This window comes from Ammospiza nelsoni, chromosome 1, assembly GCF_027579445.1.
Source record: "Ammospiza nelsoni isolate bAmmNel1 chromosome 1, bAmmNel1.pri, whole genome shotgun sequence".
Taxonomy (NCBI): Eukaryota; Metazoa; Chordata; class Aves; order Passeriformes; family Passerellidae; genus Ammospiza; species Ammospiza nelsoni.
Window position 1 is genome coordinate 4,105,125 of NC_080633.1, and position 27,657 is coordinate 4,132,781.

Consider the following 27,657-nt stretch of genomic DNA (forward strand, 5'->3'; position numbering starts at 1 on the left):
AACCATTCTGGGACAGTTTGATGTGAATGGGAAGCAAATGGGAGAGGCAGATCTTCATCCAAAGGCCATCTCAACCTCTCCTTTTCCTTATATTCAGGTTGATTTTCAAATCTAACTCCAGTGCTAATTCCCTGAGATCTCCATTTTCACAGTCAGTTTGCACCTACACCCAGAACAACAATGAATTTTTGCTGGAAATTGATTTTCTACCCATTTTTCAGGACCCAGAGGAGTTTCCACACTGACTAGGAAGAAGGTGCTACAATAAACATCAGGAAGTAAAAGTCCTTTATTGAACTTTCATGAAATATTCACTCTCAGGAGAGGAATACCTCCAGAAACACCATTTATCTGCCTTTTTCCCTGAGGCATTTTTTCCAACCTTCTGTACAGTAACTTGCCCCAATTTTGGTAAAGTGTTGCTAAAGCAGAATTAGTCAGATTACACACTGTGGCTTGAGTACCTCAGTATCCATCTCCACAGCCCCTCATTCCAGCACATGCATTTTATTTAACCATGGAAACTGGGACCTATCCCAGATAGGCACCGTTTGAATTTCAAAACTAACAAATCTTTTGTTTTCTTGTAGTTATGGAGAAGCAAATCCCAGCTCTGATCTGTCACCTGGGTGTGAATAAACCCTCATGTAGAAATAAGGGCATCAAGGTAAAGACACTGATACAGCTGCCTCCTAGCAGAAAGAAAAATGAGCTATATCAGCATGAGGCACTGTTACACCAGCTGCACCTACGAACTGTCAATGGGATTATTTTGGTAACACACAACCACAATCCTTACTGCAAATTTATGACACAACAAGAACTTGCTATAGGCCAGGCTTTCCCCAAAAAAGCCCAGATGGTCACCAGCCTATTTAGGCTTGCTAACACCAGGTAACTAGCTGAATATATGTTCCTTGGATGATGTTTTCTAGTGGCACTGCAGCTTTTTCAAGGAAGAACAAGGCAGGACAGAGAAGGCTGTAAAGTGAGAGAAATCTGGGTTCAGCATCTCCCATCAGATGCTTCCAAACAATTGCAGGATACAGAGTGGATCCAGCAGGAGACCTCAAGGGGACGTTGATGACTTCAGAGCTTCATCTGTAACCTTGATTTGGTGGTGGGAACCCAGCCTGCCCTCAGGAGCTTTATGCTGAGGGCAGAGACAAGGAATTTACGTCAGTGTTGTTTATATTAAAAGCAAAATATCTGAAGCACGAGGTGACTGAGGTGAAACTCTGCCAGCCTGCAAACCTTGTCATTCTTCCCCATCTCCAACTGCCCTATTTCCTGCATTGGTGGGAATAGGAATGTGCTCATTCAGTCATTTCCTTTTGGTCTTCCCAAATAAAGTGCAGCTCAGATCAGTCACAAGATGGGCTCTGTGCCGTTCCAGTCGATGACAGCTCCTTGCCACCTAGAAATGAAATCATTTACATCCATCAGTTTATCACCTGAAAGGCAAACCCACAGCCCTGAACCACCCAGGGAAGCTCAGACTGGGATGGGCTTGTTTGGGGTGACTGATCCTATCCCAAAGGGAATGGAGCAGAAATTAGGGAATTGTATCCTGATTTTAGGTGCCAAGGTTGGAGTTCTCTGTCTTGACTCTTCCTTCAGCCTCTCTGGGCAACAGAGCAGATTCACAACAGAGACTTTCATGTTGGACAGAATAATTAAGTAACAAATCCCATCCCAAAGGGAATGGAGCAGAAGTGAGGGAATTGTACCCCAGTTTTAGGAGCAAAGGTTGGAGATCTCTGTCCTGACTCTTCCTCCAGCCTCTCTGGGAAACAGAGCAGCAGCTGATTCACAACAGAGACCTTCATGTTGGACACAATAATTAGGGAATGCCCAAGGTGGGTACAAGAATTAACCCTAAATAAATATTAAACCAAAATTCTCACTCTCAGCTGTCAGTAGGCAATTTGCTTATTTTGTTATTTTTTGTTTAGCTCTGATTAGGAACTCTGTGACTGAGATCCTGTGGCTAGATGCCTTCACTGAGCTCCTTTCTTTGCTCCTGACCTTGGCTCCTCCAAGCACTCCATGGCTCACTTTAATGGTGATGTTTTGCTTTTCCTGTGCTGAGGTTCTGCTTTTCTCTGCCCTTTTTCCTCCTTCAGCATGACCCTGAATATACACACTGAGAACAGAATGATTCTGGAACCTTCCAGGTTTCTCATTCCTGGCTCTGCACTGGCTGCCACAGCTCAGCTGCCCACCTCAGCATTGTGATGAATGCAAATGAGGCATCAGTCCTGAATCTGCCACAAAATGTGTCTGCAAACCATGGCAAAAGACAGAGATCTGCCCCAAAACCTGGTGAGAGCAGGATGGTCACCTCCCTGAAGTGAGCCAGCTCACCCCTCATGGCACGGATCCACCCTTGGCCGTGGCTTTTCTCATCTGCGAGGTCATGCTCCACTTTTTCTAGGAACTAAACTGTTGCATTCTCAGTGCTGAGTATTTATATCTGTTCTGAAAATCTGTCTCAGAGTAGTAAGGCACTGGTGAGGGGGTGGAGGGAGCAGGGAGCTGCCAGTGCCACATTCCTTCTGTCACTGAGGACAGGATGTGTCAGCGAGGGTATGGCAGCTCAGTCCTTGAGCTGAGCAAGCCAATTAAGTGTAAAACAAAACCAAAAGCTGAATTCTTGCAGTCTTCGGGGCAATGTCTGAAAGGAAGTGACCATCTGAGGGCTGTCGTGAAATTTTTTCCTTCTGTTTTTTTACTTTGCTGAGAAAATTATAATTGAGAATTGCAGAAAGATTGTCTCCATCCCAGGAATACAGAGCAGGATTACACAGCAGAGATGTTCCACATCTTAAATTAAAAGCAGAATTTGTTTCATCTGGGGTTATTCAACCTAAATCTGGCATTTGCCAGAGGTGAGAGCTGTCCCTGTCAGACGGTTTAGAATGTCACCCTTAAACCACCAAATGGAAAAAAACAACTGCCACCTTCTGCCCCCATTGGGTTTGTCAGGTTATGCCATCAAATCATCCCTTATCTTTGAGGACAATCTTCCCAAAGTGCAACTTTCTGTTTCACCAGGGTGATTACAGCTTTGAGAGGGATCCACAGAGCCCAAAAAATGAGTCTGCACTGTGCCCTGTGGGATTGCTCACCTTGCTGACACCATTTCTGCTGTTGGTAAAGTTGTTAATCACTGTGCAGTGATAACCTGGCTTTTATTAAAACTGGCTTTCCATAAAGAGCTTAAACAGAGCATAATTTCTGAAGTAGGACTGAAAGTTATTTTCAGAACAAGCCTTATCTCCTGGGTTTATTTCCAAACCATTTTTTAGACCAAAAAGAAGCTTTTGGCTGTTTGCTTCTATGAGACAGGTCTAAAACATTTTTCCCCCTCTTGCATCTGCACAAGAAAAGGTATCAAAGAGTGAGAAATCTCACTCACAGATGCTGAAATAGTATTATATTTACAAACAGATACAAAACTTCCTGGACAATGCAGCTGATCACTTCCCCAAACTATCCTGCCACAGTGTAATTGCAATGTGAGGCCTTTTCTAGCTGCTGATTCAATTACAATTTATCAGATCAGCAAAAGGAAAACTACATTTGACCCACCTGCCTCAAGCACAACCTCACCCAAGGTCATGCAGTTAACGGGAACTGGAGAGGAACAGGTCAGGCCCTGAACAATGCTCAGTCTGGAATAGCACTCAGTGAGCATCTCCTGGGCTGACAATTTGGTATTGCTCTGGAGCACATCAATAATTCAGGCTGAAATGCCCAGGCTCTCATCTTCTCTTACCCACCAAATCCCATTTGGGTATTTCACAGGTGAACTCACGGATCCCACAGCCCCACCACCACAGAGGGTTAACAAAAAAATCCTGCTAAATTCAGGTTCTAAAAGCAGATGAGAGTTTGGTTCCCCTCAGGCTGAGCTAACAGATGTTATTTCCTCCAGTGCTGAGGATCAGCACTGTGATATAAGAGTATTCCTCAGGGAAGAACGGGATGAGTTGTCTGCACGGCATCTCCAAAACAAGCCAGGGATGCACATTCCAGACATCCCTGGGCAGAATCCTCTGCTGCCACAGATGTCTGGGGCTCAGAGCCACAAGAAAAGCACTTTTACTTGTCTTTTTTCTGGGGGCCTGCAGGTTACACTGGTACCTGGTGGTGACTGGTCATGCCAGGGGCAGCTGAAGGGTTCCCTGCTCTAAACTCAGAACTGAACTCTACTGATGTTTCACACAACAGGGACTGAAAACAGGAGCCTCTTCCTCCTGTAGAAGCAAAACAATCCCTCTCTTCTGACAATAACAATTTATTATTATTATTATTATTATTATTATTATTATTATTATTATTATTATTACTTCTACTACTACTACTACTACTACTACTACTACTACTACTACTAAATGCAAAACCTGTCTATTACCAGTGCAGTTTTCCCTTTAGGAGAGGGTAAGAGAATAAAGAGCAGGCAGATGTGAGGCAGAGAACTCAATGTGTTACAGGATGGTGGTGCTCAGATATTGGGGTAAGTAACAGGCTTAATCAAATTAATTAATTTAATCCATTATCATGGACTAAACCAGAACTGAGGCATATGAATAGAAGCAAAACTCTCAATTAACAATAAAACCGATTAATGATAGTTTATTGTCTCAGCTCTGATTGTCCAGACTGTGGAATTCTCCACTCTGCCTGAGAAATGATCCTGCATTTTTTGAAGAGAGAAGTCTTCATCATGAATTCTTCATCAAAAATAAATAACAGCTTTTTGCTTTATTAAAAATTAGTTTAGGGGAATTTTAAACATTTGTGTAATAAAAAACATTCATTTTCTATGGCATAAATTGCTAAAAATTTGGTTATTTGGGTTGGTTCTTACTTTTCTTTATATGGTGTTCTGTAGTAGGAAGAAAAAGTTCTTTAAACAAAAAGGAAAAAATTTAACATGAAAAACCTCTTGCAGCAAGGCCACGCTTAAATAAATACCCTCAAAGCAAAGGGAAAACACTGAAAACAAGGAGCCAGCCTGCCCAGGGTAAATCAGACTGAGAATGCTACGAACAAAATAAATTGACACTGGAATTTGCTGGTAATTTACCTCTCAAGCAGATGAAAGCAGGGAACTTAAAATAAACAAACAGCAGCAGCACCACCACTGTATAACTCTGACACGATGCCAGGAATGGAAGATATTCTAAGGCTTTAAGTAGTTGCATGCATTATTCTCCCTGTGGGGCTTTCTGAGGTTATACGTAATTTACTTTAGCTTGCAGTCATGCTGATGTGTCACTGGAAATGAGGAATCAATAAAATCTGTATGTGCAGGAAGGCTGGACTGATGTCACTGCTGTCACCTTGCAGGATGCCTCTTCTACCTTTCAGTGATTTTCTGATCAACACACTGGCAGCCACTGTCCTTATTTATTTATTTTCTGCTGGTTTTTTTTTTGTTTTTTTTTGTTTTGTTTTGTTTTGTTTTTTGTTTTTGGGTTTTTTTTTTTGCAGACCAAATTGTAGTAAGGACAGGAGGGAAACTGCAAGAGAAACCTGAAGCTGCCTGGCTGGCTAATTTAACAAATGTTATGGTCTCTGACAATGAGGCTTTTACTTCTTGCTCCAGAGATATTCAGATAGTAACTTCCAAAGCCTTGCTGGAATTGATATAAAGCTGAATTTTCTGCCCAGTTAAATTTCTCCATTTGGCTTCTTTCATGTCTCACTGAGCTGAAAATGTTCCCATTAACTTCAGTATGATTTGGATGAATTGCTTATATAGGCCTCAAAATGGCCATGAAAATCCCAACATGAGAGGAATTAGCCTTGTCTGTAAGGAGAGAACAGGAGCTAAGGGCTGTCAGGAATGACTGCACAAAACCTGACAAACTCTGTGCTCTCCACAGAAAACTGAGACTCTTCAAGGGGCTTTCATGCATTGAAAATGACACCCAGGTCCTCCCTTTTGTGCTTTAGAAAAGACTGATGAAAATGGAATAAATGTATTATTAAATTTAATATACCCAAATTATACCTCTGCAATCAAGCACTTTTAGGAATTAGATTTAGATTTAAATTTAGATTAGATTTAGACTCTTTAGATTTAGATTTAGATTAGATTTAGATTAGATTTAGACTTTTTAGATTTAGATTTAGACTTTGACTTTTTAGATTTAGATTTAGATTTAGACTTAGACTCTAGATTTAGATTTAGGTTTAGATTTAGATTTAGACTTAAACTCTTTAGATTTAGATTTAATTTTAGATTTAGATTTAGACTTAGACTCTTTAGATTTAGATTTAGACTGAGACTTAGATTTAGATTTAGATTTAGATTTAGTTGCAACCAAGCTGTGCTCTCAGACTGAATTTGGCTCAATCAGTTCTTGGTGATGGAAGTGAAGGTTCCTCTAAGAATGAACACCTTGGACAGTTCAGTGTTAATTACAATAGCACACAATTAAATGTGTAAAATATATTAATACAGCCTGGCCCATTCAGATCCTTTCTGATTTTTAAGCATTAATTTTTCAGCTTTACTTGCTGAATTTTTTTGTGAGATTCCTCACACATTTTACTTGTGTCAACCACGGAACACATCTGTATGAAAAAATGGAATTTCACTTACTTTGTCCTAATACAGTGTTCAAGTGGAGGAGTAAGATCATTTTCTTTATTTTCAGGGCACACCTGAGTTGTATCTGCAGAGACAAAACAGACATTGTTAGTGCCTGGGGAACCTTTTCTTCCTACAGAACACCATAGTTTGAGTCCAACCACTGCCAATCCACCACTGACCACTGAGCCAGGTTAGATTGCTCATACAAAGATGGTTTCAAAAAAAACCACAGATCAGAAAATGAAATCATGTGCTGCAGAGCTGTCACAAGGCCTTTATTTTGCAATTGATGTTGTAATTACTGAGTGATTTTGTTACTCAAACGTGACAGTGGTGGTGCTACACTTGAACAGGAAACCCAGAGTCCAGTTTGAACTGGGTTAGGACCATTCCACCCTGGAAAAGAAGATTTTACCTTTACTGCTCATCAAGCAGTGCACAGAAAGAAAAAGATGCTGTGTGGAACACTGCTGGGAAGATGAAACAGGAAAGCCCTATAAATATGATTCCTGGCAAAAGATTTTGAGAATATAGAAACTATAAGTGAGATTGAGATGAAAGCAAGCTTTGAGATACCTCAGTTACTGAACAACTGGAAAACAATGGTGTGGCCAGCTGAAGGTAATCCCCTTTTGATGGAACAACACCCTCTGCTTGCAGACAGCTCCAAGAGTCAGAGCAGACCCTGCCAGCTTGGCAGAAGGGGCCCAAAGAGGAGTTTTTAGGGTTTAAAATGTAACACAGTATGGTAATGTAATGATTCTTATAGGCTGTATGTAAATGCTATAGGATTTGTATGTTGTAGGCTGTATGTATGTTGTAGTAGATTGGCTAGTGAGAATCAGAATATTCAACACAGAAGAAGATTTATGGTATTGTAACGGGAACCTAGCCCTCTTATCCTCTTATCCTCTCTCTCTTATCCTCTCTTTTACTCTCTCATCCTCTTTACCACACTCTTGCCTTCTCTCTCTTTACCACTCTCTTTACTTCTCTTGGGCCTGCTCTGAGCTGTGCCTGGCAGCTCCCAGCAGGGCCCTGCACCCAGGCCCTTGGAAATAAATCCCAAGTTCCATGACCAGAATAAGATTTATTGTATCACAATGAGAACCTGGCTCTCTCATCGTCTTTACCGCACACTTTACCTCTCTCTCCCTCTCTCAGGCCTGCTCTGAGCTGTGCCTGGCAGCTCCCAGCGGGGCCCTGCACCCAGGCCCTTGGCAATAAACCCTAAATTCCAAGCCCTGGCTTCAGAGATCTCTCATCTCCATCCATCCCCACCATCCTAACCCCCCGTGGCTCCTACAGAACCCCAGGGAGCCTCCCCAGGCTGGGAGCATTCCCTGGGGAAGGAGAGGCCAGCACAGTGCTCTGGGGAAAACAGAGAGGTCACTGTCTGAGCCACGGCATCTGTCAACAGTGAAAGTAGAGCTGAACTTCCCAGGGACAAAACATCCTGCCACCAGCTTGGATGTCAGTCTGCTCAGCTGTTTCCTGTTTTGGAATCAGACATTTAAACCGCAGCAGACCAAGGGGTTTGGTGTTTTTTTGTTTTTTTCTCTTTCTCCTTTTCTCTCTGTCACCCAGCCAATGGAGCACGATGCCAAGGCAGGGTGCAGGATTTGGGTCTGCTTCAGTGAGACTGATGGAGACAGGATGGGAGGGGATTGTCCTGACCATTCACAGCTGCCAGTCTCAGATCTAGCTGGCTCTCTCGTCTCACAGACAGGACCTGGCTCTCCCTTGTGTGTTGATCTGATGGGTACAAACACACGCAGAAAACTCTGGAGGGAGACGGACAATATTTAAAAGTACATGAAGTACTGGTGGTTTTCCTTTAGATCTTCAGGAACTTAGAGGCACACAGGGATCTTTTAAGTTTAAAAGAGCCTTTTTTATCATAATTTTGAAGAGTCTGTAACACAGAATTTTAGAATAATAGAAGCTGAAGCCTCTAAGATCATCAAAATTAACCATACATCCAGCACCACCACCATGTTCACTATTAAACCATGTCCTCAAGTGCCACGACTACAGGTTTTTGAGCACTTCCAGGAATGGTGACTCCACCACTCCCCTGGGCAACCTGTTCCAGTGCTTGATAACCCCTTCTGTGAAGAAATTTTTCTCTAAACCACTCCAGGTGCAACCTAAGCCACTGTCCTGACCATAGCCCTGATAGCAGGACAGGCACTTGGTGTGGCTGCTTTTCCCACTCATGGCCAACTCTGATGCAATTTTGTCATTTTTAGACTTGAATTCTTCCAATCAAACGGTTTGAATAGAGTGTTTCCATCCAAAGAAACAGGAAAAAAAGTATAAAGGTGTACCTAAGAGTCAAAGAAAAGGAATATACATTCTACCCTTAATTAGTGAGAAACTGGGTGCCAGCACTGTTACAGCTCTTCCTTGCCTATCCAAAATTTCTACTACAATGGAAAGAATTATTATTATTATTATTATTATTATTATTATTATTATTATTATTATTATTATCGTCTCTTTATAATCGTATGTTGATGTCATTAACCTGATTTTATGAAGGAACTTTATGTTTCTTGTCTACATTTTGGCAAATGGTTAAATATGAGAAGCAGAGCAAATTCTCAATATAAAGTAGCAACTGCTGGTACTCCCAAAATATAATTCTACTCTTCTCTCTTTTTTGCCTTTCTTGCCCAGTGCAATTTCTTTAATATTTCCTGAAATGTGGCCTTGATGGTAATTATAATCAAGATTCCCACTTTAGGAATTCAGCTTTTTGTTCAAATAAAGCAAACAACTTTGCTAGCCAGCAGCAGGCAGATGTGGCTGGGGCAGCACCCAGCTCCTCATGCTGCATCTCCAGGTGATGCTGCCTGAACATCACCTCTTGCTGGGATTTCCACAAGGGAAATACCAGCAATATTTAGCATTCTGATATTTCCATCTGCTCCTATGTGCTGGGTGTAGATATTTGGCCAGTGTTACCTTTTTGAATGTAAAGTAATTACAGTTTTCTCCAGACCTAGCAAGGGATTACTGCACAGCCAGAACCAGGGCAGCGTTTTCGTGGAATAATGAAAGTATTTGCATTTTTACTGCCTTTTGCAGAATTTCATAGATAACAAAGGATTTACTGGGACACAACAAAGAGATATCTACAACTCCATGCACATTTTGGCTTTGAGGAGAAACACAAAGGAATGCCATGACAGGTTGGACAGCAAAAGGAAAAATTTATATGAGCTCTGGGGAATTTCTCATCCAGGGATCTTTGGCAGCTCTTGATTTTGAGAACATTCCTGGTGATGGAAAGACACATTAGGGTACCTGTTTTGGACCTGATGTTATGTGGTACAACACAATAGAAAAAATGTGTCTCTAGTCCTGTGCTGAGCTGTGTCATCCATGTCACTTTTGTCTGGTATGTGGGAACCAGCTGGCAACCACAGACCTGTGAAAATTGATAATTTTTGGAGCTAATATATCATGTTACCCCTGCAATGGAATTACAGGGATTTTCTTTAAAGTAAGAGGATAAATATCAGGCAGAAAGATGATTGAACTCACTAGCAAATCTTGTGAGGGGCTCAAACTCCCAGCACTCACAGCACAAAAACAACTTTGCCACATGGACTCAAGCAGAACATACAACATCCAGCCTATGCAAAATGTGGATGTTGGTGCAAATAAGGAACAGAGACAACTTATTTCTAAAGAGCAGACTGCAGTAGAGTGGCTCCTTAAGATTAAGAAGGAATTTGGTTATCAAAGAATCACGGGCAAGATTGTATAAATGTACCAAAGGAAAGAAAACAAAAGGTGAGCAGGATATTATTAGCAAACAGTGGTGGGGAATGTATTGAAGTAGGTGCTTTCTAAGGATCAGAATACTCATCCAAATGCCTTCCAGTTGAAGAAGTATTTACTGTAAAAGCAGCTGTGTAATTTGGCATGGCTTCCTGAAAGGAGTGTAACAAGTTGGAAGATCTTTTGCAGGCTTGAACTTCCAGGCAGGTAAGAGACTAAAAGTTTTTAGCAGAGTACTGGCATCTTCTTGCCTTGGAGGCAAGGATTTCATGTTTCCTCACCATCTCTGCTCATTTTCTTACAGGCATTTAGGGTGAGGAACTGGACACCTGCACTTTCTGCTACAGTGAGATGATGTGAAGGAGAATGGGAGTAGAGAAATATATTTTGTAGTCCTGGGAGTATGAATAAGCCAGAGATCACAACCTGTTCCTTGGGAATCAGTGCCACCGGAATTTTTGCCAGTGTGTATAAAGTGACACATGCTCAGTGTTAACCCCTCCAAGAGCTTATCCTCAAAACTTCCTTGTGAAATGCAATTAATCACCAAAACTAATTATGGAAATTAGGCAACAGCACACAAATTAACGTTCACTGCCTGCACCCATCACTGTTTGTATTATTGGATCCTCCTTTCTGCCCCCCTAGAGGTGAAATGCAGATTCAGGGAGCTGCTCATACCCACTGTCAGGCGAATCTCTTCGTCCTGGTTGGCCAAGCCATCGTAGTAATAGAGGTCAAACCTCCGTCCCGTTTTCCAGTCACTGAGCAAATCCTTCTCCAAACAGAAAAGCACACTGAAGTGGCTTTCACTGCAGACCAGCCAAATTGGGTACTTGGGGGTCTTCAAGTAACAGCCGACCTAGAAGGAAAATACAAAATAGCAGAACGTCACTGGTGCTGGGGGGAGAAACAATTCATTGTGGAAAACATAAAATTTGGAAGATAATTTATTTATTCTAGGCTACAAACACTAATGAAGGCTCATTAGAGACTGTTGATGAAGCAGATTAGTACAGCTCTGGTAAATCATAGAGCATATAAAGGAAATATTAGGCCTTGAGTTGTGGCAGGTAATGAAATGCAGTTGTAGTGCTCTTACAGCTCCAAGATCAGATCCAAGAAGAGCTGAACCAACAGGAAATATGTCATTTGCAACAGCTGTAAAACTACAGGAATACAGCATGGGATAAATGGGAGGCTGTGCTGTCATTCAACAGTGACTGGAAACCAGGTAAGAGACTCACAGCATCTCAAGTGCCCCGAGACATCCCTGCCTGGGCAACTCAACTGAGCCCAAAATCTTGTGTTGAGCAAAGAAAGCAATGTATTCTCTTCACTTTATCACCTCCTAGTTCATAGGAGGTAATACAAAATACAAAACATGTATTTTCAGCCACAGAAGAAAGCAATAACAGAAGCATTTGTTTTGCTTCATTATTCTTAAAAATGAAATTTAACCACAGCCTTTTCTAAGCCTTTATCCTTCTTTTAAAAGTCTATTTAGAAATAATCTGAATATTCTCTAAGAAAGTGCATAAAAACTTTCATATCTATACACAGATGTTTTAAACTAGAATACTCAAGAGATTTAATCTATAAGGGATGGAGGAAGGGGATACCAGCAGCACTGCAGCTGGGTTTTGTACTTTTGAGAAATTGCTTAGGGAAACTGAAATCTGAAATTAAACATTTTGCTTCCAGTGAGATCGTTTTGTTTTCAGTCATTTTGCTTTTCACTGAAAAAGCCCTAGTGGAAACTGAGGAAATTTAACAGGAAAAAAATCTCATACATGATTTCTAGATATAGATTTGTGGATGCAGCTCCCACAGTGCAGCCCTCAATTCTTCACCCTGGGCACAGGGGCAAATGGCAAAAGCCAAAAGACAGAAGCCAACATTATTTCTGTTGTAATAAAAACTGAGTGATGAGCAGTTTGTGTTTTCGTCTTGATGGACATTTAGAATTTATATCTGAAGTGTTACAAGTGCAAATTCAGCTGCCTTCCACAACGAGAATTTCTTCTGATGTTAGATAACAAGTCTCCAGCTAATTAAGTAACTGTTCCCTGACTCATTACTTTGCTAATATCTATTTAAAACAGCCTTTTATACAACAGTTTTGCTTTTTATGTGAATTCTTGGCTTAGAAGTAAAGAATTTTTTACAAGCTTCCAATAATACTCGTAACAGGAGTTATCATAAAAGAAAACACGCAGTTTCAACAAAAGATGGCAAATTAGAGGGACACAGATGAAAAGATTCAGTCTCACAAACATGCATATTTTAATATGCAGATAAGTCAAAGCCAAAAAGAACAGCCAGTCTCCTCCTAAAAATGTGTTCTTCCTACGTTTGTCTGCAAAAGCAACTTCCCAGCTTCATCAAACAACACTTGACAAAGATTAGAGAGATGCAGAACTTTCAAAGCCACATCCACTCCAGCTCTCACTCACATGAACCATCCCCCTGAAGCCAGGACAAACTGTTCAGATGATTGAGGGCTGCAGGAACATTCTCCAAAAATGTGCAGTTTTCAATTACAATCTTTGCAGAAAGCAGCGAGGGCATGAACTTTGAGACAACTCAGAGAGTCTAAAAATATTTGTAGCTCAAATCCTCCTCTCCCAGAAGAAGGCAGAAGTCTTTGTTTTGGTCATATCAATTTAACCAGCTAGGATTAGCTGCTGCCTTTGCACCAAGATGCAGAACATACTTTGTACAAAATATAATTTGGAACCATGCTGATGACAAGGTGAGGACAACCCTCACTGTGACGATTCCCTTGGCTGCTTCTTCAAGCATCAGTTGTGGTGTGGAACACAATCACTGAGTCATTTGGGTTGGAAAAGACCTCCAGGACCATCAAGCCCAGCCTCAGACTGAACATCACCTCAACAACCAGAGCAAAGCACTGAGAGCCACAGCCAGTGGTTTCTTCAATACTCCAAGGAATGAGGACTCCACCACCTCCCTGGGCAGCCCATCCCAACATCTGACCACACTTCCAGTGAAGGAATTCCTGCTGATGTCCTGCCTCACCCTCCCCTGGTGCAGCCTGAGGCCGTTTCCTCTTGTCCTTGTCCCATTGTTGCCTGGGAGAAGAGGCTGACCCTCACCTCCCCACACCTCCTATCCAAACCAAGGGCTTTGGATAGCAATAAGGTCACCCATGAGCCTCCTCTTCTCCAGGCTCACCATCCCCAGCTCCCTCAGCTGACTCTCTAGACCCTTCCCACACACAGAATTATGGCCTCATTTCACTGCTCCAGCTGGTGAGGCCTGAGTGCTTCCTCAGCTGCATGACCAGCCTGCTTGGTGGCAGTAACACTGGATAAAACCTGGAATAAAACCTGGAATAAAACCTGGAAACAGGACAGGGAAGAACACCCAGGGTTCTGACTCCTCAAAAACCCCTCAAACTCAGCAGTGTCTGTGCCATCCAACAAGAGCCTGGCAGAGAACAGAGCTGATTGAGATCCCTTCTTTCCAGAGTCTTCCCTACATATGTAGTGCTGAATTCCAAAGGCAAATAAGGCATATGTGACTTGCATCCTTTTTATGATTTTCTTTTAATAAGAGTTCAATGGCTGTGTTTTTATCACTATTCAAGTATTGGTTTTCCAGCAGCCTCATTACTCATTTTCAGGCAAAAGGAAAATAAAAGGGGAATGACTGAGGTGTCCTTTCGTGCTGCATTTCTTCAATTCTGATCTTCTACCTTACAAAGCCCTGAAGAATGCTCATAAATTTCAGGAACACCCTTCTGATCTTTGGGAAGCATCAACTTTTCAAAAGCAAGCAGCTTCAAAGGGCTCATTCTCCATCTGATATCTCTGTGTATTCACACAATGGTGAAATTCAACCTACAGACAAGTATTTATTGCTGGAGAATTATCCAAACAGATCAGCCAGAGTGAGTGGATGTTACCTCAACATTCTGCCCTAATTTGTCCCTTGAACAAGGCCAACTTTTGCCATGCTTATTCCAAAAAAATCCCCAAAAACCAACAAAACAAACAAGCAAATGTGATACTCAAACCAAGCAGGATAACTGGATAGGGCAAATTTTTCTCCAGGAGTTTTATCACTTAATATAATTTCCCCACCTTGCTTGTGGGACTTTACTGTTCATTTTCCAGTGAAATCAGTCATTCCTTGCTTTATGTTTCTTTCCCTGAATACAGCTGCTAGAGATGTTTATTTGAGAAGTAATCACAGCGTGTCATGGTTCCACAGAGGGCTGGTTTTGGCCAAACTGAGGAATTTCTGGTAGGATTGACAGGCAAGAAGATAATTACACCAAGCTTTCAGAGTTACAGGCAACAGCCCATTGTTTGTTCTGTCAGGGTTTTATTCCCCACAGCTGCAGTGACCTTTTCTGAATGAATATTGAACAATGTGCCAGGGTGTTCAGAGTGAAGCGTCAGGGGTGTAAAATCTAAAATCAAACACCTTTTCAGCAGCCCTTGGGGGAGCAGTGACCCCATTGATGCAGGGCACCCCTGAAACACCAGCTCAGCCACATAAATGCAGACAATTAAGGGACACTGCGATGGTGAAGTTATTGCCATTGCCAAATACTTGATTTCAATCAGACTGAGAAAAATAAAATTAACGCTTACGAGATCTGACATTCAGAGTATGCAGTATGCCAGGTGAGACAGAAATTGAAGAGTTTTTAGCCATAGAAAATAATAGCAAACACTACTGCTACACTGGAGCCTTAGATAATTTCTCTGCAGCTTTGGATCCTTTTTTTTTTTTTTTTTTTTTTTTTTTGTAGAAAAGGAAATCTTTCTGATAATGAACCAGAGGGGAAAAAAAAAAACATGTCTGAAGAAGCACTGGCTTCTGATTAAATTTCCCTTATACTGCCACGGTGTAAAAAGCAGCAGATGTAAAAAGGAAAAGAGACCTCAGAGTGCCAGGCAGATTCAAGATCTTTTCTTTATCCCTGTCCCACTCAGCTGCTCTTCCGCAATGCCTCAAAAAATGAAGAAATTTTTGAGGGAGATTCAGACCCTCCCTCAGATTTCAGCATTTTGCCATTTCCTCACTACACACAAAGTCTGTAACCCACTTCAGGGAGTTACATCACTGCAATGACAAGGACAGGGCAGGATTCAGCCCACAGAACACTTCTGCATTTATTTCTAGGCTCTCTAATGCAAGTTAGCCCTTGGGCTTTGGCTGTAAAATCAAATAAGCAAGAGATGGGTATTGTCAGAAATTCAGACCCTCCCATTCACCAGTGATGCAGGGAGTTGGCTGAACTCCTACCTGAAGAATTTTCATCCTAAAAAGCACCTAAAATATGATGGGATAAATCCAGATCCACATGTAGGTGTTTATAATCTAGAGAGACATGTGGGAAATATCTGGCTTACCATTATCTGCTTTACCTGTTTGCAAAGCACACAGAGCTCTTCTGAACATGTGGGCTTTGTTATCCTTATTGTCTTAAATAAAACCTCTGTGATTCTGTTTCATTTGGAAGGATGTTGGCAGGGAAGCAATGCCAATACCCCAGCAACAACAGTGACTGGCCTCTGGGAAAATAACTGGCCACAACTCAGAGGACAATAGGGCTTCATTAAAGAAAATTTCAGTTCCAGGCTAGAAAGGGAGATGTAAAAACAAGGAATGAAGAACAGATTTTCTCAAAGACTTTTTCAGCCTTGTTTCAGTCAAATTTGAATGTACTCCATGTTTTTGCCCACAGTGATGCTCACTAAAGTCTTACAGAAATAGCAGCTTCCTCTGCTGCACCTACAGGGCACAACATTTACCCCTATTCCTGACAAATAACTGGAAAATTGGAGCCAACCATCAGTTTCCATTTTGCACTTGTGTGTTTTTGTGGTTGGTTTCTCAGAGGAGGTGGTTAAAACCCTCTTTCCAAACTTTCCCCTCCACAACCCCACCAATGGCCTCGCTTGAATCCAGCCCATCTGATGGGGAAAAGGGATTTTTTAGGGGACACATTTCCCTGGGAAGGAGGTTATAGGAGGGCAAAAACACAGGTGAGGTGCCAGGAGACAGAGCATGTGTGCTGAATTTCATCATTCAGGCCTTGTCATAGCACAGAGTGGTTTCTTCAAAAGGACCAAAGATAATATTTCCCATCTGTGGCATTTTAATGAATAAATTCTGTTTCTTTCTGTTGCTTTGCTCTGTCTTTTTGAAAATAAATAGGGAAAATGTGTGCAGCTTTTTTGTCTATGCCCTCCCCGTTTTCAGAGAAGCAAAAACTAAAAAGCACCAGGCCCCAAAAGTGCTGGGACAGCCAGGAATCAGAATGGGTGAATTTGGGAGGTCAGACAACAGGAGATTTAACTGACAGGACAGAACAGCTTAAAACAGGAGAGAATTGGTGAAAACAAATATAAATCAGAGAGAAGGCTCAAAAGTGATAAATAACTTTGAATATTTCAATTTCTTCACATACAACAGCACATACCTAAAGCAGTTTCAAAAGTCATTTCAGAAGGATGGTGAAATTCATCAGCCAGCACCACACTGCCTTTAAAATGAGAGATTCAGACCTGTACTCATCCCAGTTCAGCCAGGAGCTTACTTTGACTTTTATTCACCCATTACCCCTCTGTGTAAAGTGGAAATGACACTTGCCACTCTTGCAAAGCACAGATGTGCTAATAGGAAATGGCATATAAATGCTATTTATTATTGTTATTATTATCATTATTCATGTTAATTAGCACTGTGGTGTTTGTTAATTTGTTGTTAATATTATTAAAGAATTAGAAAGTTATGAATTAAAATAATGATAATAATCTGTTTAAATTTATTACCTGAGAATGCAGATTATTTTTACATTTTCCCTGTTATTTAATGACCTGGCATCAACACAAGGAGCCTCTTCTTCCATCTCTTCCTACTTTTAACATCTTAAAACATTTTGAAAGGAAGAATTTCATCATTCTAAGTCTTTTCACCTTCAATTTTAATGTGGCATTTAGGCCAAAGGCTCTGACTCAAACACAGGGATTTTCTCGCCCAGGAGTGCTAAAATTTCTCCTGTGCCTCATCCCCTTCTCCAAGGTCTTCTCCCTGCTGAGAAACCACTCAGCTTCCCTGAGACTGAACTGCTGCAGCTCAGCAGACAGAGCAAACCCTCAGCAATTTCATGTGGAAAAGTTCCTATTGCTTGACATGCTCTAAATAAATCCCAGGAAATCTAAAAAAAAATCTCAATTTTCTAAGTTAAATGTGTAAGATAATGTGGAATTGATATTGCTTAGCACAAAGAAAAGAAACCCCAAGATGTGCAGCTTGCCTACTGAAAAGCAGCAGAATTGCACTTTTAGCTTTTTTTCCCCCTGTTAGAATCCAGAATCTCACTGTGAAACTAAACATTTGCACATGAAACAGATGGAATGGATCCATCTGTCACTGTGAAACAATTTGCAGCAAGTAATTACACTGCAGGAACTCCACAGAGTTTGGTGATATGTCAGGACTGAGAGTGATGACTGAACATGAACAATTGCAGACAAATTACTCGGGCCACACGTTTTTCTCATCAGCAAAGATAACACAGGATCCACTGGAGGAGGTGAATGGATGGGGAACAGAGGGATTCTCCAGGCTGGAAAAAAAGGGATGGATTATTTTCTCTGGATTTGCCACTGTTGGAGTTTGAGGATTAATTCAAGTGCCCTCACAATATCTGCAAGTCAGAAGCCATGCCAAGGGAGGTGTGGATTACACACAAATGCTCCAAATATTAGAAAAATTAGATAAAATAGTAGAAAAGTCTTCTTCCATGTGGATTCACTGCATCTAGCCTGGAGTCTTGAATATCCTAAATGTGTTGGTAAGTTGGAACAAGTCTGGAGCAGGGGAATACAAACAAGCCTTGGACAGGATGTGCTGATAAAAAAGGGAGGCACTCTTACATCAGCTGCAAATGCCCAGCGGATGGGGATGAATTGTTCAGGGGGCAGCTTGGATTATGAGTGAAATTATAATTAGAGGAAACTAAGTAAATGAAGAGTCTGATTTATTAATAGTATTTCCAAACACTCCAAACACTGAAAATCTCCAAATTCACAAGGACTTGCAAATCTTTATTTGCATTTATTCATGTTTTAGAGATGGATGAGAAGAACTGTAAGATCACAGTTATATGTGCTAAAATTAATGAAAAAATGGCCATCTGAACAAAAAGGCAGGAACTTTATGGATGAAGATTTTTAAACAAACCCTGCTATATAACAGGACAAAAAAATATCCTGAGTTATCCCCTGAGAGATTGGCTGGATGTGACCTAAAGGGAGTTTTCTGACTCCAAGTGTCTATGATTCACCATATAGCACGCTCAGGATTTTCTTACTCCTGGAAACAAAAAATAAACCCAACCAAAACTGACAGTCCTTTTCCATGGCTGGCTTCAGTTACCAGCCCCAGAGCCACACTGTAATTGGATGCTGAGAGGAATAAGAGAGTCACTTTGAAAGACAAATTCTATTCTCAGTTCCACCCCTGCCAACTGCCACTGACATTTCTTTTTCCTGAACTGCTCTAAAGTTTACAACAGGAAGCAGAATCTGGCCCCTCACGCAGAAGCCACAGTGGAGACTCCCCAGTTTCGGGCCAAAATCCACCAGAATCTGACTTTTGTCCCAGTCCTAAGCAGACATTGCCTCTGAACTGAAATGCAGAGAACACCCAGATGTTCTTAATAAAAACCAGGACAATTTGCAGCAGATGCCCAACTAGTGTAGACTCTTAAAAATAAAAAAAGGAAACTATGTCTACTGGAGTTTCTGTAACTGATTAAGTCACTGGCTTGGAAAAACAGATCCCTGCTCATGAGTCCAGCTCCCATGCAAGAGCCCAGCAGTGGAAAGAGATCCCCTCTACCATATAATTTGCAGAATAAGTGGAAAATGGTGTTGGAATCTCTGGGTAACTTATTTTAGTTTTAGAGGCAGGTGGGTAAGAAATAGCTCTTACCTGCCCTGACCTCATTTACCATTTTGCTCCTCCAGAGTCATTTTCCTCACTGGAGAATGGAAAAAAATGCTGGAGTGATGCATAACCATTTTTTGAGGGTTTAAATGTCACATTGTTTATAGAAAGAAAAAGAGGCGTGAACTAGACACAGAAGCTTATTTATTTTTAGTCTACTCTGTTCTGAATTAATCTGATTTGGGCACACTGATAAGATGCCTTGACTGAATTCAAGCCTTTTGTAATCCTGTGAATAATGTAAATGATTGTGTTAATTAAAAATAACAAAACTTGTAGTTTGCCAGTAGCAGGAGGATGCAGCTGATTTCAGCCACATGGGAAGGAGTTAAAATCAAGCTTTGTTTTGTCACACATTTATATCAGATCAGTAAAAACACATCCTTTGGTAATCACTTTCAAACTTCTATAGGGGTGCTTCTGCTGCAAATGCAGGTGGGACTGCTACAAGTATCCAACAAAAGCAAGAGAATTTCAAATAATATTCCTGGATCAAACACAAGATTGGCTGCTTAGGACAGAACTTGTCTTAGGAAAGATGTCCATCTTGCCATCCTGCATCTCCTGTTGATGGAGAACTAGAGAAATCATTACACAAGCTTTTCCTGAGGTAAATTAATACCTTCACTCCTTTGAAAGGTTTTATCAATCTTCTAATTTTCATGATGACTACAATTAAAATATGACTATCAAAAGCGATTAAATGGAATAATCCCATTGCATTAACAGCCATTTTATTTGTCTTTAATTTTTTTACAGGTAAAAGAACCCCCACTACAGCACAGAAAAGATAAACTGAACCAAGCCAGTAATTTTTTTGCTGCTTTACCTACACAAAGCTGATTTTAAAAGAAACTATTTTCTTTTTAATGAAACTTTTATTGGAAAGCATACCTGACAGACGTCATAGTGCTCAAACAGGGACAGCAAACCAATATCACTGCGACTCGTGATGCCTTTCAAAATGGTGATATTGCCATTCCCAGAGTCCAGCTCGATCACGTTGTTGAAAACATTGGACACAGCTTTGCCAGTCAAAAGCAAATTCACTAATTCCTGTTTGGGACATGTTTGAAATAAAGGAAAAAAAAAAAAGAAAACAAAAACCAAACAGAGGTTGATCAGCATAAGACTGATTCAGGATTGATGTGAAGTTACATATGTACTTCACATATGTACATATGTACATTTTATGAAGTTACATATGAAGTTACATATGACCCAAATTTATGGATTTGCTTTAGGTTTATTGTTCAAAATTGATTATAAAAAGATTCCAGATATTTTGGTCAAAGTCCCCCAAAGTAAAATGAGGAAATTATAAAATCACAGAATATTCTGTGTTGGAAGGGACCCATAAGGATCATCCAGTCCAGCTCCTGGCCGTGCACAGATACCCCAACAATCCCACCCTGTTCCTGAGAGCTTTGTCTAAATCCTCCTGGAGCTCTGGCAGCCTTGGGGCTGTGACCATTCCCTGGGGAGCCTGGGCAGTGCCCAGCACCCTCTGGGGAAAAAATCCTTTTCCAGCTGTGAGTTGGACTTTTTTATCCAGAAAGATTGATAACACAGGTTTAGCTTTTATATTTTCACATTCTGTGCTGCTTTAGTGTGTGGGTCTGGGCTTCACATCAGGGCATGGTGAGCTCTGTGCACAGAGCAGGGAGACAAAACAATTCCTGCTCCAGCTGGGCACCAAGGACAAATGACCCAAATCTCAGCCCAGGAGCACAAACCCCGTGGGCTGGAGAGAGAAAAACAAGCAGGGTGGGACTGCCTGGGCTAAAGCTGGAATGGGACAATGAACTGCAAGGTGCAAATGGAGCAGAGCTGATCCCAGGGAGAGACCCCGGCAGCGCTCGTGCATTTTGGGGCCATTTTGGTTCATCTTGGGTGCAGCCCTGGCTGGGCTCTGGTGCTGCCCAAGGTGCAGCCATGGAGATCCTTTTAATAAATCCCTGCTTTATTCTTTAGCTCTGTCCAGCCTCTGCTCTAGGTCAGCCTGCACAACGCATCAGGATTCTGTGAGAAACAGTATTGAAAGCTTTGCTGAAGTCCAAATATTAGAGGAGTTTTTAATTTTCACCCTTCTGGAGGCAACCTGTTGATAATTTATTTTCTCTGACATCCAACACTCAAACATCTCATCTAAGTGTTGTTTTGGGTTTTTTTTAAACAGAAACATTTTGGTGTCCCCTCTTCTGTACAATGAAAGTACAGCATGAATGGTATAAACTCAAAGCCTGTCAGTACTACATGACATTTCTGTATGTGCTTAGTGATGTATTTTTTATGTTGGACAAGATTTGTTACATTATGATTCTTTCTCACTGATTGTTTCTGGATGACATTAGATCTCCTTCAGTAGAACATTTACATATGGACTCTGATCACCAAGATATTGATATTTCCTAGAGATGATTGCTGATTATTTCCCCTCCAGTTGAAGCAGGGGGATGTCAGAAGCTAAATACCTGTGAGAGGGTGGGTGGCATTTACACATGTGAGTGTGCCTGAAGTTCAAGAACAGAGATTTGGGATATTTTTCTCAGCTAACATCCCACCAGGGCCAGCTGGGGTGCATGGAAGCAGAGCTAACAGCAGACTTTGCTGCAGCAGTGAACCAGCTCACTATTAATAAATAACATATGGCTAAAACCAGGAGGGGAAATAACAAAGAGAAAGTTTCCAGAAAAAATACTGCAAATTACCATGCCCAAAGACATGAATAACTCTGGTATGGCCAGTTTGGAAATGGTTTTAAAAATACTGCACACAATTACAGCTCTGTGTTTCTCCTGAAGGATTCCCCAGATTTTAGAGGCTTTTACTGATATTTTTAGCACTCTTATTCATCATCATTGATGTTCTACCACATTCTTGAGGAACCATTGTGTGGTCACAGTACAGAAGTCCTCTAGAAACAAGAGAGGAACATGAATTTTGTGGCAGCCAGAAGGGCAATGGATGGGATCCTGGAATCCCTGAGGAGCTGTAGGGTCAGACATGGAACCTCAGGCATGTTTCTGAGAGGGAATGGAGGGAACACAGCAATATCTCAGCACTGAAACCAACCAAGGAGTCCCAAAGAGGAAGATGAGAGGAGTGTGAGGACATGGACACACAGCTACAGGCACATTCAAGCCAAAAAACCAGCCTGCAAAGCAGAACCTCTGAAAGCAAAGACAACAATGTGCCAAAACACGAGGAAAAGCAATAAAGGATGAAGGTGCTTGAGGATATGGGAATAAGGGGGGAAAGAAAAGGGAATTGGTTGAGATTTTATAGCATAAATCTCCACCAATTTATTTTCATAAATCATTTTTTTCCATGCCTGAAGGGGCTGCAAAAGAGCTGGAGAGGGACTTTTCACAAGGGCATGGAGTGATGGGACAGGGGGGAATGGCCTTCAGCTGAAGGTTTGGCTGATACTAAGAAGAAATCCTTTACTGTGAGGGTGGTGAGGCCCTAGCACAGGTTGTCATGAGAGGATGTGGATTCCCATCCCTGGAGATGTTTAAGAATGGGATGGATGGGGCTTGGAGCAAGCTGGGACAGTGGAAGGTTGGAAGGGCTGGAACAAGATGAGATTTAGGGTCCCTTCCAACCCAAACCACTCTGTGATTCCATGACTCTATGACTCAAAAATAAGAAATCCATCTCTTGCAGAGGTCAGTTCTCAGCAGAGGCACAGGACATCCCCAAAACTGGACCTTTAGCTCACCTGGGTGCAGTAGCCGTGGCTGCCAATCAGGCGGTTTGTGAGCACATCAAAGTCATTGCGCACCCTGCAGAGGAAACACAAATTTAAAACCAATCAAATTTAAATACAATTGCTTCTTTTCATCTCTAAATCTTACTGAAAACTGTTTCTCAACCATAAATATAGCCCGGTATTTTCTGAGTTCTTTCAAGATGATTTTACATGGCAAAAAAAAAAAAAAAAAATTCAAATCTGAACTAAGCCTGTGGGAAGCAGAAGTTTGGTTTGTTGAAGGAAGCAACTGTAGAGGAGAAAACAAGTCATTGTCACCACTAGTCAGAATTTTAGAAATTAGAATTACGGCGCTGTTTGTGTGACAGAGTCACAGAATGGGTGAGGTTGGAAGGGACCTCTGGAGGTCCCTTTGTCCCCCCCACCTCTGATACCTGAAGCAAATTTCCCAGGTCCACACCTGGGTGGTTTCTGAATCTCTCTAAGAAGACAGACTTCACAAAGTGCCTGGGCAACACATTCCAGTACTCAGGTAAGATTTGCTATTTGCTATTCCTATCATAAATACTTGTAATATATCCACGCGATCTATACACTACATTGTGCATGAAAAAAAGAAATTAAAAAAAAAAAAAGAAAAAACAAAACCCTCTAGGTGTACACATTTATAATGGTGCTGTGTGGCCCCTAATTACATGTTGTGACATCAAAGAGAAAAGTCAGTGAAACTGCATTGCCCATAATTAAGGAGTAATGTGTCCCCAACCTAAGTTCACTATCATAACTCCTGGAATTACTGCATCAGTGATTGGTTGATGGCCTAAGCAATAAAGGTTGTAACTGTGATCATTTTTTATCCTGCAGATAAAATGGAATTTCAAGCATTATTTTACACATGAATAAATGTTTAATCTAGGTTTGAGGAAAATCAATGTACTATGTTGTGGGGGAGCTGTGCCAGTAAAACCCCCTGATTAATTCTATGGGTCATAAAAAAGCTATTTTCCTTCAGTATAAAATATGCTGATCTCAATTGTTTTGACTCCATCCTTATTTTGATATTGCTACTGAGGTAGAGAGAATACTTGAATAATGATCAATTAAAACTTAGTTATTCTATACACATCCTCATTCCCATTTGATTTGGCAAATCCATGCATACAAATATCCATGTTTCCTGACAACTGGCACAATTAATTTTGTTTTAAAATGAAAATATTTTGTTTCTGACAAAGCAGGAGTTGAATTTATGTGGTCAGGGTACAGCTAGCTGGAAATTTCCCCTTAACATTGATGCATATCTTCCATTAAAAATGTATTTATTAAGTAAAAAGCCAGGACGTTTCCTGCCTTCATCCCAAACTTTAGATAATTATTTTTCATAGGTTTTCTTTGAATGCCAAAATCAAAATGTAACATATAATTTCGAGGTTTACAGCCCTTAAAGTATTTAAAATAATTTTTAAAAAGTCACAGTCAGGGAATCACAATTCCAAAACTTTAGATAATTATTTTCTCACAGGATTTCTTTGGATGCCAAAATCAGAATGTAACATATAAATAATTTCGAGGTTTATAGCCCTAAAAGTATTTAAAATAACTGAAAGAAAGGCAAAACTGTGGAATTACAATTCCCAAATGCTAGGTAATTATTTTCTCACAGGATTTCTTTGGATGCCAAAATCAGAATGCAACATATAATCATTTCGAGGTTTACAGCCCTAAAAGTATTTAAAGTAATTTGAAGAAAGTAAAAGTCGTGGAATCACAATTCCCAAACTTCAGGTAATTATCTTCTCATAAGATTTCTTTGAATGTAACATGTATTTTCAAGGTTTACAGCCCTAAAAGTATTTAAAATAATTATGAAAAATGTCATAGTCACGGAATCACAATTCCCATTTCGAAAAATGCATTTTATCCCTTTTATAAAAACGTATTTCACCCCTTTCAAAAACACTTGTTTTAAAGACAATTCACAAGTCAGTGTCAGACATAACAAAGTGCCACTGACGTCTCTTGCCCATGTGAAATCAAAGGGAAGGCTGGGGAAAGTGTGCCCGTGACACGGAAAACTCCCTCGTGCACCGCTGCAAGGCATGGATGGGATGATAAAAATCTCTGGATTTTGGCCATTTTTCAGTTTTAGCAACGGCCTCATCTCGCCAGCGCCGCGGGCAGAGCGTCCAACATGCGTCAGTCGGGGACGAGGGGACGTACGGCACACACAATGGCAGGAAGCTCCAATTCCATCTGAAGGCACAAACAATCTGGGGGTCTGGAGGTGGATCTCAGCTCCTGCAGAAGGAGGACAACATCTGCCTTTGCAATCAGCCCCGCTGCTGAGGAAGCCGGCGTCAGGCGCGCGGCCGCGGGATTTACACCTCGCTCAACGCGCTCAGGGCTCCTCTCGCCACCTGCCAAAGGCTCCCCAGCCTCTCTGCAGGTGTGTTTGGGGCGCTTCAGGTGCAAGTGCACCTCGTGCTTTGTAGAAATATCAGATGGTCACAGTTCTGTGGGTGGTTTTTGCCAGGGTGTGGAGATGTGCACGGGGGACAGGCAAATCTGAAGAGTTGGTTCGTTCTGCTGTCCTGGCTGTCAGATGTCAATGCAGACATAATCTTTAAATCATTATCAACAATATGACTCCCCCAGCATGGAAATTTCAATTTATATTTTTTAAATCACTTCAGAACAGAAATAAAACCCATTAATTTGAAGCCAGGAGCCTTTTAATAATCCCAGTGATCATCAGACAACGATTTAAGGCTTGACTCCCTGAATCCCTTTTTAATTTACAGCCCAACACAACACGTGCTGCTGCAACAAAATCACAGATCAGTAAAAAGACACTAAAAATCAACAGTGTTAATGTTAAATATTCCTTTCTTGTGCTGTATTATCACTATTTTCCAGTGTTGTGCTAGTTCATATCCCAGCTGAAGAGTGGGGTAGGAGAATGCTGGCTGCTAGAGCAGAACAGTGGGGTTTGCCTCTCCTGGTAATACTATAAAATCTGTTAAAAAAATAAATTATCCAGGCAGAAAGCAAGATAATGATTTTTAAAATCTCCTGAATAAAGATTCTAAATCAAGTATGTGATCCATGGGTAGTTCTCAGCAGAAGTCATTCCCTGTGCTGATACGAATCCAAAAGTTGACAATGAGACTTTGCTAAATTTCAGGTCACTTGTAAGATCTCCCAGCTTGGTTTTTAGTTTTACTTGTAAGGTGTGTGATGTGCTTTATGCCTGCCGGAAACCAGGGAAGACAGAGTTTGGATTCTAAAATATCTACAGAATGTGGATGTGTTTTAATATGCTCACAGAACTTAAATAACACAGCAAAATTCAGATCCACATGGTTTATTCACTCTGAGCTGTTTTTTAAAAAATATTTGTATTAAAGCCTTTTTTTCCCCCAAAAAAAAGAGTAATTGTGAGCTGTTATCCTGAGGTTTAACTGTCCTTTCAGTCCTCATGCAAGCAAACATTTTTTTTTCCTCACATTATTATCACACAAAATGAACATCATTATGTGGTGAAAACCAAAAGATGTGTAAGGTGGCTTCAGAGTAAAAACTTAATTTATAGCAACTGGAGAAATCTCCTCATGACAGAAATCACCAAAATACAGCTGGTGTGAATTATACCTGTATATTCATGGTTTTTAATGCTGCTGGGTTTAAGGCAGGGATGCCTGAAAGTCTTTCCAGAATATATCTTTATATATTATAAATTAATTTCCTCTCCATGCTCCTGTTGGTGAATCTGTGTTTATCTTCAGCCTGGTTGTAATTGTTGGTTTCAAGTTATAAATAATGTGTTTATAAAGGGTGTTAAGTACTGAAGGTGGGCAGATGTTCTGAGCCAAACCTTTAAATTCTCTGAATTGTCACAGCCACACTGACACCATTTGCTGACTTCCAGGCAGTTATTAGAAATCTGCCTAGAAATCAATCCATTCTGGGATATAAAATAGAAAAAAAAAAAATCTAAAACCTAAAGACATATGGACAAAACCCACCATTTGATAGAAGAAACTGTAATGTCATTAAAAACCTTAGCACTGATGGTGCATTGATAAAATACACTTCAGTGATCTGCATGGACTCAATAAAGTTTTAAAAGTACATAAATACAAATCCAAAATACAAATTTTTTGAGCATTGGAATCTCCAGTATAACGTAACCTGCAATCAGATTAACTTTTCCTTAGCAAAAACTAAGTGAAATAAATTTTTTCACATGCTTCACATACATTTACTCTCAATTTACTTCCAAGAAAGTTCTCGACAAGTCTTCAATGGAGAATAATTAAATATTGAATACAAAAGTCCCATACAAACTGTAATAGGAATAATCCCAGGCTATCACAATGTGAGTCAGTTCATGCCATAGGTATGACTTGGCTTGATAACAGAACAAAATAAAATAATAGAAAAGAAAAATATAAATATATAATATAAAATATTATATATCAATAATATAAATATTATAAAAATAATATAAAAATATAAAATAATATAAATAATATAAATATAA

General features: G+C 40.6%; 1 protein-coding gene across 1 annotated transcript in view; it reads right to left on the reverse strand.

The window, feature by feature from the left end:
• Window positions 1-323: 323 nt before the first annotated feature.
• MINDY4 (MINDY lysine 48 deubiquitinase 4) overlaps window positions 324-27,657 on the reverse strand; it is a 77,387-nt gene continuing 50,053 nt past the window's right edge. Inside the window, exons 14-18 of the mRNA XM_059478996.1 lie at window positions 23,124-23,187; window positions 20,294-20,455; window positions 11,084-11,264; window positions 6,620-6,692; window positions 324-1,417 (exon numbers count right to left, since the gene is read on the reverse strand). Of these exons, the coding sequence (XP_059334979.1) occupies window positions 1,369-1,417; window positions 6,620-6,692; window positions 11,084-11,264; window positions 20,294-20,455; window positions 23,124-23,187 (529 nt within the window). The 3' untranslated portion in view covers window positions 324-1,368. The remainder of the gene's footprint in view (window positions 1,418-6,619; window positions 6,693-11,083; window positions 11,265-20,293; window positions 20,456-23,123; window positions 23,188-27,657) is intronic.